The sequence below is a fragment of the Nipponia nippon genome, unplaced genomic scaffold (assembly GCF_047370975.1).
Source record: "Nipponia nippon isolate SJK-2023a ecotype South Korea unplaced genomic scaffold, ASM4737097v1 scaffold_36, whole genome shotgun sequence".
NCBI lineage: Eukaryota > Metazoa > Chordata > Aves > Pelecaniformes > Threskiornithidae > Nipponia > Nipponia nippon.
Genome location: NW_028262354.1, coordinates 1,761,053 through 1,773,104, shown reverse-complemented (window position 1 = coordinate 1,773,104; position 12,052 = coordinate 1,761,053). Strand labels below are relative to the sequence as shown.

Sequence of the window (12,052 nt, the reverse complement as noted above, 5' to 3'; positions counted from 1 at the left end):
GGCTTTGGCTCAACCTACTGACAAGACAGCACGCACAGCTCCAAGCACTCGGCGAGATCTCCATGCAACCTATAAGCCTTCCCGGAAGCAAGTGAGGGCTGGCAGTGCCAGCAAGGGCAGTGTGGAGAGCAGCAGATGGCAGGACCTCCCCAGAGGTGCATGCCAAGGGAAAGATTCAATGCTCTGCACTGCATTTCCAGGGGCAGAAGAGGAGCTGAATGTCCCCAAGAGGAATGACAGCCCAGCCTGGGGCACCAGCTGCACTCCTCAGACACCCCAGCTAGGTCCTCCTTGCAACGGGTGGACAAAACTCCTTCCCCAACGCGGCTGGGGCTCCACCAGACACAGGCAACTCTCTAATCACAGAGGCCCAGGCCAAATTCCCCATTTAAGCTGATGACGAGAGCTCAGAAGGTACACAGTGTTAACCTGATGATGACAGTAAAAGTCCATCCAAACAGAAATGCTGTCAGGGATCACTGAGAGCCAGCTGCTGCCTGCAGGATGGGAGCCAGGAGATGAGCACGGCCATAAGGCCAGGAGGGCAGCAGCCTCACCAGCAATGGCCCCATTGCACAGTACCTGAGCAAGGAAGACGCAGAGGCAGTAGACAGGTGCAGCCCAGAGTCCAGCTCAATGGTCAAGTTCAGGGCGATGAAGCAGGACTGACATCAAGCAGGGCAGTCGTCCCACACGGGTCAGGAGCAGATCCAGTGATGGCAACCTGGGTCAACAGAGCCCACTGATTGCTGACCAGGGCCATAACGACCAGACAGACCCAAGGAGAGGCTGGGAAACCAGTGGGCAACTTAGGGTCCGCATCAAGGGGGCTCATGGTCAGGCATAAGCAAATCTGCAAAAGAAGAGGAGGCTTACTCTCCTCCTCCCAAGCTGAAGAAAGGGCTAAGGGCTCAGGACAGAGCTTTAATAGAGCCCTGGGTCAAAGGGAAGAGGGAGGAGTGAGAGACCCCAGGTGAGGCTCATCAGGGCCATTGGGCTTGTTGTTACTGCACTCAGGCCACTGATGTGCAAGAAGAGGAAACCACCTGTGCACCCGGGACACAGGACACCAGCTCCATCTGTCACAACAGTGGGACCGAGAACGTCTTCCTTCAAGAAAGGAAGCTTACATTAATTTTACAAGTGCAAAATCTGTCTTTTCTTCCTTAGGGCCCTTTCGACCAGATGCCTGCGCCAGAAAACCCACGGGTAGCGTCTCCTACCAGACCTTGATACTCTCACAGCCAGCACCTATGGCGAGGCTCTGCCCAGAGGCTCCAGTGCCCTGCCGCACCCTGCTCTCTCTGATCACGTGCTGCGGATGCTGCCTTCCCTCCCTGGTACAATGTTTTCACCCCACCGTGCCTCTGCTGTCAGCTCAGCACGGCTCCTGAAGGTTGATGGAGAGCGCATTTCCTGGGGGCCTTTCTGCACAGCAGGGCATGGGCATTTTGCTGACAGCAGCTGTCTTTCAGGGAAGACAGGCCTTTAGCTAGGGGGAAAGGCATTGTAGGGGTTCCCACAGCATACGGGACAGCACAGGAGGTGCCCCTCACTCTACCTGAAGCAGGAGTGGGGGAGCACTTGGCAAAATATCACCCGTGGAGGACTAGAGCGTGTGGGAGAAGAGATAGGCAGCTTGATCTCTCCTACATGCCCTGCGGCAGGAGCAACCACCGCATCCCGGTGGAGCAGACCACATCCACTACGTGCCAACCCCACGCACCAGCAAGGTTACTTCCCTCCCCGATGTTGGTGGTCCTGCAGTTCAGGGCAGAAGGGCAGCAAGACAAAATAGCTGCATCCTGGAGAGTTCCTTCCTTTCCTTCCTCTGGTGTGCAAGGGACAAAGAAGGCTAAATGCCCTCCCGTCAGTGGCATGGGTCACAGGTCATGGAAACTCCCAAGCAGTGACTGTGCAGCTCTGCCAACATTGCCGAGTCCTTCAGAAAGGGGCCTGAAGAGCACAGAGAGATGGTCTGGGGGCAGAAGTGGAGGGATACAACACCTTGGCCATCTGTCACATGTTACCCATGTCTTGGAGCCATGGAAAGCATCACAGCATTTTGCTGAGAGACACAACAAGTCTGGTGTGTAGGACAAAGGGATGTGGGTGACTTTGGGAAGGCTATATCACATGGAAAGGACAGTCCCCTCCAGGAGACCAGGGACTCCCATCCTCTGAATCCCCAAGAAAGATAAGAGATCACCACATGCCTTCAGCCATGCCTTTACCCTGTATAGCATCCCATTTGCCCCTGGACAGCTTGGCTGGGCATCCCAGGAGGGAAGGAACACGAGGAGACCTCAAGCTACAATGCAGCATAAACTTTAATGAGTCTAAAGAGTGAAACAAAGCAGTGCATGGTGGAAGGGACCCGGGCCAGGCTGCTACAAGGGCAGCTGACAGTCAGGCACCCCTTCACAGCAATGGGACACGCATATTCCTCCCAGCACACACACACACACCAGGAGAGGGTGATGAGCAGGGCCCCCTCTCAACTTGCTTCAGGATGAAGCCATGGCACAGGACAGCAGGAGACAACAGGGACTCATGATGCGGAGAAGAACGCAGGAGGAGAAGAAGAAGACATCAGTTGGCCGTGTTTCCAGACAGCACAGGCTGGCACCTTGCTTCCCTCCCTCCTTTGCAGGAGGGCATGAGGGTGCTCAGCCCCTCTGGAAACCCTGGCCAGCAGCTCCACCCTCAGTCCGGCACATGGCTTTGGGCTTCCTGGTCGATGCACTCACTGGACGTCCAGCCCGCCTTTAGCAGGGCAGGCACCTTCTGCCGCAGTAGCGGCCACCAAGGCCAGAGAGGCCAAAGCCCCCAGAGGAGATGGGCACTCCCTCCTCACTCAGGATGCTGCCAACAGCAGCGGAGGTGGTGGATCCCACAGCGGTGTTCTGGGGGAAGGAGCTGAGGATGGGTCCAGGCAGGGTCACCACCACGGGAGAGGGCTGGATCACCACGCGGGAGTCCTGGCACTGCCTGACACAGGGCTCGTTGCAGCTGTTGGCAAGCGGGGTTGGGCCACAGGGACGGCACAGGTCGTAGCAGGACATGGCTGTGGGACGGAGGTGCACCTGGGAGAGAAGGCAGGGAAAGCACAGGCAGCATGTGAGGCGCAGCCTGACAGCCTGCTCGGCAAGAGAAAAGGCACAGGCTGGGGAGCAGGGACGGCCTGCGTAGGCAGGAAGAGCACCTTAGGAGCCACGGTCCCCAAGATTTCCCTGTAATGAAAGCCCAAGACCTTGTCCCACCTCCCATCACAGTGGCAAGGAGCCAAGACTCAGGAACACGACCAAAGAGCAAGACTCTCAGCAAAAGCTACATTGAGGTCCCAAGACACAGTGGAGAACAACAGGAAGAGGAGAGTGAAGCCAAAGTGGTTGCAGCTCACCTTGCTCACCGAGGAGGAGAAGGCAAGAGAAGTGGATGAGGAAGCCTGCAGTTGGACTGGCTTTTATACTGGTCCAGACTGCCCCGGGCCCACCGGCACCCTTTGCACATGTAATGTGTTTACCAACAGGCTCATCTTGCATGCAAAGCATCACAATTGAAGAAATGGGGACACCGCTTGCGTTCCCTGCAACGCCGCCTTTTCATTTCCCTCTTCATGCCATGCCCATTCAGCCTCACAGGCTCCTTTCAAGTGACAGTATTAGAGGGCAAAACGTTTCCTGGGAAGTGACACAGAAGTGAAGGAAGAAGATGAAGGCAAAGAGAAGGAGATGGCCCATCCTGTCTTTTTATGCCAACCTCACCCTCCCGGGGCTTGTTTTGAGGTTTTGTTCTAACATATGGGGCCTCATTTCCTTCCAAACCTATCATTAAATGCCAGACTTCCAACAAGGTTCCTATCTGAGGGCCAGCCACATCCTCAGCTTTCCCTGACGACCAGTTCAGGCTGTCTCAGGCACCCATTTTCCAAGCATGTCAGCTCTGCCCTTGGGCTTTAGCCCTTCTGTGATATCAAGCATTGCTCTCAGGAGAGATAAGCCTGGCTCTTTTCCCTTTCACCTCGATCAGCAGCATCGACAGGTCCCCAAGCGCAGGCATGTTTCAGAAAGAAGGACATTGCCCTTCCACAACCAAGTATTGGTTCACCGCTCCTGTTAAACTGGGATGTCCCCCACAAAGGCACATGCTGGGGACCAATACCTCAGCTATCCTCCTCCCCGTGGTCCGTGCCTCAACTTCGGCTTTGGCTCAACCTACTGACAAGACAGCACGCACAGCTCCAAGCACTCGGCGAGATCTCCGTGCAACCTATAAGCCTTCCCGGAAGCAAGTGAGGGCTGGCAGTGCCAGCAAGGGCAGTGTGGAGAGCAGCAGATGGCAGGACCTCCCCAGAGGTGCATGCCAAGGGAAAGATTCAATGCTCTGCACTGCATTTCCAGGGGCAGAAGAGGAGCTGAATGTCCCCAAGAGGAATGACAGCCCAGCCTGGGGCACCAGCTGCACTCCTCAGACACCCCAGCTAGGTCCTCCTTGCAACGGGTGGACAAAACTCCTTCCCCAACGCGGCTGGGGCTCCACTAGACACAGGCAACTCTCTAATCACAGAGGCCCAGGCCAAATTCCCCATTTAAGTTGATGACAAGAGCTCAGAAGGTACACAGTGTTAACCTGATGATGACAGTAAAAGTCCATCCAAACAGAAATGCTGTCAGGGATCACTGAGAGCCAGCTGCTGCCTGCAGGATGGGAGCCAGGAGATGAGCACGGCCATAAGGCCAGGAGGGCAGCAGCCTCACCAGCAATGGCCCCATTGCACAGTACCTGAGCAAGGAAGACGCAGAGGCAGTAGACAGGTGCAGCCCAGAGTCCAGCTCAATGGTCAAGTTCAGGGCGATGAAGCAGGACTGACATCAAGCAGGGCAGTCGTCCCACACGGGTCAGGAGCAGATCCAGTGATGGCAACCTGGGTCAACAGAGCCCACTGATTGCTGACCAGGGCCATAACGACCAGACAGACCCAAGGAGAGGCTGGGAAACCAGTGGGCAACTTAGGGTCCGCATCAAGGGGGCTCATGGTCAGGCATAAGCAAATCTGCAAAAGAAGAGGAGGCTTACTCTCCTCCCCCCAAGCTGAAGAAAGGGCTAAGGGCTCAGGACAGAGCTTTAATAGAGCCCTGGGTCAAAGGGAAGAGGGAGGAGTGAGAGACCCCAGGTGAGGCTCATCAGGGCCATTGGGCTTGTTGTTACTGCACTCAGGCCACTGATGTGCAAGAAGAGGAAACCACCTGTGCACCCGGGACACAGGACACCAGCTCCATCTGTCACAACAGTGGGACCGAGAACGTCTTCCTTCAAGAAAGGAAGCTTACATTAATTTTACAAGTGCAAAATCTGTCTTTTCTTCCTTAGGGCCCTTTCGACCAGATGCCTGCGCCAGAAAACCCACGGGTAGCGTCTCCTACCAGACCTTGATACTCTCACAGCCAGCACCTATGGCGAGGCTCTGCCCAGAGGCTCCAGTGCCCTGCCGCACCCTGCTCTCTCTGATCACGTGCTGCGGATGCTGCCTTCCCTCCCTGGTACAATGTTTTCACCCCACCGTGCCTCTGCTGTCAGCTCAGCACGGCTCCTGAAGGTTGATGGAGAGCGCATTTCCTGGGGGCCTTTCTGCACAGCAGGGCACGGGCATTTTGCTGACAGCAGCTGTCTTTCAGGGAAGACAGGCCTTTAGCTAGGGGGAAAGGCATTGTAGGGGTTCCCACAGCATACGGGACAGCACAGGAGGTGCCCCTCACTCTACCTGAAGCAGGAGTGGGGGGAGCACTTGGCAAAATATCACCCGTGGAGGACTAGAGCGTGTGGGAGAAGAGATAGGCAGCTTGATCTCTCCTACATGCCCTGCGGCAGGAGCAACCACCGCATCCCGGTGGAGCAGACCACATCCACTACGTGCCAACCCCACGCACCAGCAAGGTTACTTCCCTCCCCGATGTTGGTGGTCCTGCAGTTCAGGGCAGAAGGGCAGCAAGACAAAATAGCTGCATCCTGGAGAGTTCCTTCCTTTCCTTCCTCTGGTGTGCAAGGGACAAAGAAGGCTAAATGCCCTCCCGTCAGTGGCATGGGTCACAGGTCATGGAAACTCCCAAGCAGTGACTGTGCAGCTCTGCCAACATTGCCGAGTCCTTCAGAAAGGGGCCTGAAGAGCACAGAGAGATGGTCTGGGGGCAGAAGTGGAGGGATACAACACCTTGGCCATCTGTCACATGTTACCCATGTCTTGGAGCCATGGAAAGCATCACAGCATTTTGCTGAGAGACACAACAAGTCTGGTGTGTAGGACAAAGGGATGTGGGTGACTTTGGGAAGGCTATATCACATGGAAAGGACAGTCCCCTCCAGGAGACCAGGGACTCCCATCCTCTGAATCCCCAAGAAAGATAAGAGATCACCACATGCCTTCAGCCATGCCTTTACCCTGTATAGCATCCCATTTGCCCCTGGACAGCTTGGCTGGGCATCCCAGGAGGGAAGGAACACGAGGAGACCTCAAGCTACAATGCAGCATAAACTTTAATGAGTCTAAAGAGTGAAACAAAGCAGTGCATGGTAGAAGGGACCCGGGCCAGGCTGCTACAAGGGCAGCTGACAGTCAGGCACCCCTTCACAGCAATGGGACACGCATATTCCTCCCAGCACACACACACACACCAGGAGAGGGTGATGAGCAGGGCCCCCTCTCAACTTGCTTCAGGATGAAGCCATGGCACAGGACAGCAGGAGACAACAGGGACTCATGATGCGGAGAAGAACGCAGGAGGAGAAGAAGAAGACATCAGTTGGCCGTGTTTCCAGACAGCACAGGCTGGCACCTTGCTTCCCTCCTTCCTTTGCAGGAGGGCATGAGGGTGCTCAGCCCCTCTGGAAACCCTGGCCAGCAGCTCCACCCTCAGTCCGGCACATGGCTTTGGGCTTCCTGGTCGATGCACTCATTGGACGTCCAGCCCGCCTTTAGCAGGGCAGGCACCTTCTGCCGTAGTAGCGGCCACCAAGGCCAGAGAGGCCAAAGCCCCCAGAGGAGATGGGCACTCCCTCCTCACTCAGGATGCTGCCAACGGCAGCAGAGGTGGTGGATCCCACAGCGGTGTTCTGGGGGAAGGAGCTGAGGATGGGTCCAGGCAGGGTCACCACCACGGGAGAGGGCTGGATGACCACGCGGGAGTCCTGGCACTGCCTGACGCAGGGCTCATTGCAGCTGTTGGCAAGCGGGGTTGGGCCACAGGGACGGCACAGGTCGTAGCAGGACATGGCTGTGGGACGGAGGTGCACCTGGGAGAGAAGGCATGGAAAGCACAGGCAGCATGTGAGGCGCAGCCTGACAGCCTGCTCGGCAAGAGAAAAGGCACAGGCTGGGGAGCAGGGACAGGCTTTGCAGGGAAGAAGAGAGTACTAGGAGTCCCAGCCCCATGGTTTCCCTGCAGAGAGCCCAAGACTTTCTCCCACCTCCCTCCAGTGTGGCAAAGAGAACAGAGAGGCTGGGAGCAGGAGCAAGGAGCAAGGCTCCCAGCAGAAGTTACACCGAGGCAAAGACTCGGTCGAGGCCAAAAGGCAAAGAGAAAAAGGAGAAAGACAAGAAACAGGCAAAGGCACTTGCTACTTACCTTGTTCACCAAGGAGGAGAAGGCAAGAGAAGTGGATGAGGAAGCCTGCAGTTGGACTGGCTTTTATACTGGTCCAGACCGCCCCGGGCCCACCGGCACCCTTTGCACATGTAATGTGTTTACCAACAGGCTCATCTTGCATGCAAAGCATCACAATTAAAGAAATGGGGACACTGCTTGCGTTCCCTGCAACGCTGCCTTTTCATTTCCCTCTTCATACCATGCCCATTCAGCCACGCAGGCTCCTTTCAAATGACAGTATTATAGGCCAAAATGTTTCCAGTGGCATTTACAACAAAAATGAGGCTGATGTTTCAGCCAACTGGGTGGAGTGGTGCCATATTTTCTGGTGATCTCAGCATCTTACCCTCCTGAGGCATGCTTTTAGCCTTTATTATAATGAATGCAGGTTTTTTTCATTATAAATGTGAGTTTAAAGTATAGGCTTTCTTTATGTTGGGACTGGCCAAACTCATTGCTCTCTGTGCCTCCAAGGCCTTTTAAGCTTTCTTAGGCGTCATTTTTTCATGAGGTAGACTATGCTGTTGGGTTTTTGAACTTTCCTTGGTATCTCACATCACCTTTAGAATAAATTAGTCTGTCTGTTTTGTCTTCTCCTCTGTTTCAGCATTGCCTGGAGTTCCCCAATCACCAGAACAAGAATGTTTCAGAAAGAATGATGTTGCTTTCCCACAAGTATTGGTTAGCCACTGCTGATATCTTGCAGAAACCACTCCCTAACAAGAGCATCTTCAGACTTCAAAACTCTTACTTCTTCCATTCTCCATGTCCATACCTCAACTTCAGCTTTGGCTCAACCTACTGACAAGACAGCACGCACAGCTCCAAGCACTCGGCGAGATCTCCGTGCAACCTATAAGCCTTCCCGGAAGCAAGTGAGGGCTGGCAGTGCCAGCAAGGGCAGTGTGGAGAGCAGCAGATGGCAGGACCTCCCCAGAGGTGCATGCCAAGGGAAAGATTCAATGCTCTGCACTGCATTTCCAGGGGCAGAAGAGGAGCTGAATGTCCCCAAGAGGAATGACAGCCCAGCCTGGGGCACCAGCTGCACTCCTCAGACACCCCAGCTAGGTCCTCCTTGCAACGGGTGGACAAAACTCCTTCCCCAACGCGGCTGCGACTCCACCAGACACAGGCAACTCTCTAATCACAGAGGCCCAGGCCAAATTTCACATTCAGGAAGATGAAGGGAACTTTCAGCTGAACAGGAGATGTTTATCTAAGCAAATATACATGCAGAAGAAACCCCTTGTATGACTGCAACACAACAGCCATTCATGAAATGGAAGGATTTCCTTCAAACATAAAAGAGTTTTCATTATGTTCAAAACATGCTACACACCTGTTTTCTATCCATGGCACTTCTACTTCAAAATGTTCTGCAGCAAAATATTAAGTTGAAAGAAGCCATTTCCTACAATCTCTTCATTCTCCCCTAATCAGCCCCCCATACTGAGGGGCTACATAAAGGCTCAAGCATCCTGACACAGCCTGCTCCCTCAGAGCATGTACTGAGGATTTTGCCTTCCTTCCCTGGTTCGATCTTGACTTTGCTTCTTCTAATGGCTCAGCATAGCGTACAACCAGAGATGAAAGTACATTACTGCAGGGTCTCCCAGCTGACAAAGACAGAGGAGTATTTTGAAGGACAGCTTTTTTTCAGGGAAGACAAGAAGGTAACCATCTCATGCTAATATTTACTTTTCAGTCCAGGATACTGAACAACATTAGTCTTTGACTCTGTCAGAAGTAGGACTGTAGGGCCAGGTGCAAAACATTCCCCATGGAGAAACAGACCACAGAAGGGAGGGAAAAAGAAGAAAATGGAAAATCAGAACTCATATTTCCCTTCAGGCAGTTGCCCTGCCTGCCACATCTCCCTTCAGCTCCTTTGGGACTCCCTCCAGTCCCAGGGCTTGGAAGAAGTGCTTGGAGGAGGGAAGGGCAAGGGACACGTTGCAAGTGGTAACATGAGACCAGAGCCTTGGCCAGGTGGGTGTTAGCCTGCACAGAAATGTCTTCCAGCAGGTCAATGGCTTGCCTCACCAACTGGAAGCCAGTATCCAGCCTTGCTTGGTACTCACGTGTCCCTTGGGGGATCTCTTGGCCACCCTTTGCATGCTCAGACAATACCGCACACCCCTCCAAAGCCCCATGCCTCTTCCAGTGACCATGACCCTTGAGAGTACTGAGCTCCTACAGGCACGAGAGACGTCCACCATTGGCCCTTAACCACCCACCCTTTCCCCCTCCACGGCATCCCATTTGCCCCTGGACAGCTTGGCTGGGCATCCCAGGAGGGAAGGAACACGAGGAGACCTCAAGCTACAATGCAGCATAAACTTTAATGAGTCTAAAGAGTGAAACAAAGCAGTGCATGGTGGAAGGGACCCGGGCCAGGCTGCTACAAGGGCAGCTGACAGTCAGGCACCCCTTCACAGCAATGGGACACGCATATTCCTCCCAGCACACCCCCCCCGGGAGGGGGTGATGAGCAGGGCCCCCTCTCAGCTTGCTTCAGGATGAAGCCATGGCACAGGACAGCAGGAGACAACAGGGACTCATGATGCGGAGAAGAACGCAGGAGGAGAAGAAGAAGACATCAGTTGGCCGTGTTTCCAGACAGCACAGGCTGGCACCTTGCTTCCCTCCCTCCTTTGCAGGAGGGCATGAGGGTGCTCAGCCCCTCTGGAAACCCTGGCCAGCAGCTCCATCCTCAGTCCGGCACATGGCTTTGGACTTCCTGGTCGATGCACTCACTGGACGTCCAGCCCGCCTTTAGCAGGGCAGGCACCTTCTGCCGCAGTAGCGGCCACCAAGGCCAGAGAGGCCAAAGCCCCCAGAGGAGATGGGCACTCCCTCCTCACTCAGGATGCTGCCAACGGCAGCGGAGGTGGTGGATCCCACAGCGGTGTTCTGGGGGAAGGAGCTGAGGATGGGTCCAGGCAGGGTCACCACCACGGGAGAGGGCTGGATGACCACGCGGGAGTCCTGGCACTGCCTGACGCAGGGCTCGTTGCAGCTGTTGGCAAGCGGGGTTGGGCCACAGGGACGGCACAGGTCGTAGCAGGACATGGCTGTGGGACGGAGGTGCACCTGGGAGAGAAGGCAGGGAAAGCACAGGCAGCATGTGAGGCGCAGCCTGACAGCCTGCTCGGCAAGAGAAAAGGCACAAGCTGGGGAGCAGGGACAGGCTTTGCAGGGAAGAAGAGAGTACTAGGAGTCCCAGCCCCATGGTTTCCCCGCAAAGAGAGCCCAAGACTTTCTCCCACCTCCCTCCAGTGTGGCAAAGAGAACAGAGAGGCTGGGAGCAGGAGCAAGGAGCAAGGCTCCCAGCAGAAGTTACACCGAGGCAAAGACTCGGTCGAGGCCAAAAGGCAAAGAGAAAAAGGAGAAAAACAAGAAACAGGCAAAGGCACTTGCTACTTACCTTGTTCACCAAGGAGGAGAAGGCAAGAGAAGTGGATGAGGAAGCCTGCAGTTGGACTGGCTTTTATACTGGTCCAGACCGCCCCGGGCCCACAGGCACCCTTTGCACATGTAATGTGTTTACCAACAGGCTCATCTTGCATGCAAAGCATCACAATTAAAGAAATGGGGACACTGCTTGCGTTCCCTGCAACGCCGCCTTTTCATTTCCCTGTTCATGCCATGCACATTCAGCCTCACAGGCTCCTTTCAAGTGACAATATTAGAGGGCAAAATGTTTCCAGGGGAAACGACAGAGAATTATAGGAAGAATGAACCCATTGCACAGTACCTGAGCAAGGAAGACGCAGAGGCAGTAGACAGGTGCAGCCCAGAGTCCAGCTCAATGGTCAAGTTCAGGGCGATGAAGCAGGACTGACATCAAGCAGGGCAGTCGTCCCACACGGGTCAGGAGCAGATCCAGTGATGGCAACCTGGGTCAACAGAGCCCACTGATTGCTGACCAGGGCCATAACGACCAGACAGACCCAAGGAGAGGCTGGGAAACCAGTGGGCAACTTAGGGTCCGCATCAAGGGGGCTCATGGTCAGGCATAAGCAAATCTGCAAAAGAAGAGGAGGCTTACTCTCCTCCTCCCAAGCTGAAGAAAGGGCTAAGGGCTCAGGACAGAGCTTTAATAGAGCCCTGGGTCAAAGGGAAGAGGGAGGAGTGAGAGACCCCAGGTGAGGCTCATCAGGGCCATTGGGCTTGTTGTTACTGCACTCAGGCCACTGATGTGCAAGAAGAGGAAACCACCTGTGCACCCGGGACACAGGACACCAGCTCCATCTGTCACAACAGTGGGACCGAGAACGTCTTCCTTCAAGAAAGGAAGCTTACATTAATTTTACAAGTGCAAAATCTGTCTTTTCTTCCTTAGGGCCCTTTCGACCAGATGCCTGCGCCAGAAAACCCACGGGTAGCGTCTCCTACCAGACCTTGAT

At 54.8% G+C, this 12,052-nt stretch overlaps 3 protein-coding genes across 5 annotated transcripts; all 3 read right to left on the bottom strand.

Annotated features, from left to right (window-relative positions):
• Positions 1 to 2,312: 2,312 nt before the first annotated feature.
• On the bottom strand, positions 2,313 to 4,057 carry LOC148053863 (feather beta keratin-like). Of its 2 annotated transcripts, none has more exons than XM_087772482.1 (2): positions 3,408 to 4,057; positions 2,313 to 3,089 (listed from the first exon to the last, which is right to left on the bottom strand). In XM_087772482.1, exons 1-2 carry the CDS (start codon positions 3,552 to 3,554, stop codon positions 2,769 to 2,771), a joined length of 468 nt encoding a protein of 155 aa, XP_087628608.1. In that variant the 5' UTR covers positions 3,555 to 4,057; the 3' UTR covers positions 2,313 to 2,768. The 2 variants fall into 2 exon arrangements, with proteins under 2 accessions (XP_087628608.1, XP_087628607.1); XM_087772481.1 differs by having other exon boundaries at positions 2,313 to 3,086; positions 3,404 to 3,540.
• Positions 4,058 to 6,972: 2,915 nt separating this feature from the next.
• On the bottom strand, positions 6,973 to 7,773 carry LOC148053862 (feather beta keratin-like). The gene is made up of 2 exons (XM_087772410.1): positions 7,612 to 7,773; positions 6,973 to 7,290 (listed from the first exon to the last, which is right to left on the bottom strand). The coding sequence occupies exon 2, from the start codon at positions 7,267 to 7,269 to the stop codon at positions 6,973 to 6,975; it is 297 nt and encodes a 98-aa protein (XP_087628536.1). The 5' UTR covers positions 7,270 to 7,290; positions 7,612 to 7,773.
• Positions 7,774 to 9,978: 2,205 nt separating this feature from the next.
• Positions 9,979 to 11,807, bottom strand: LOC148053861 (feather beta keratin-like). 2 transcript variants are annotated; one of them, XM_087772492.1, is made up of 2 exons: positions 11,401 to 11,807; positions 9,979 to 10,736 (listed from the first exon to the last, which is right to left on the bottom strand). In XM_087772492.1, the coding sequence occupies exon 2, from the start codon at positions 10,713 to 10,715 to the stop codon at positions 10,419 to 10,421; it is 297 nt and encodes a 98-aa protein (XP_087628618.1). In that variant the 5' UTR covers positions 10,716 to 10,736; positions 11,401 to 11,807; the 3' UTR covers positions 9,979 to 10,418. The 2 variants fall into 2 exon arrangements, with proteins under 2 accessions (XP_087628618.1, XP_087628620.1); XM_087772494.1 differs by lacking the exon at positions 11,401 to 11,807 and adding an exon at positions 11,071 to 11,189.
• Between the last annotated feature and the right edge of the window lie 245 nt (positions 11,808 to 12,052).

Coding starts and splice junctions, on each gene's coding strand:
- LOC148053863 (XM_087772482.1), bottom strand. CDS start 3,554: ATGCTTTGCATGCAAGATGAGCCTGTTGGTAAACACATTACATGTGCA. Junction 3,090..3,407: donor GCCTTCTCCTCCTCGGTGAG/CAAGGTGAGCTG, acceptor TGCCTTCTCTCC/CAGGTGCACCTCCGTCCCAC.
- LOC148053862 (XM_087772410.1), bottom strand. CDS start 7,269: ATGTCCTGCTACGACCTGTGCCGTCCCTGTGGCCCAACCCCGCTTGCC.
- LOC148053861 (XM_087772492.1), bottom strand. CDS start 10,715: ATGTCCTGCTACGACCTGTGCCGTCCCTGTGGCCCAACCCCGCTTGCC.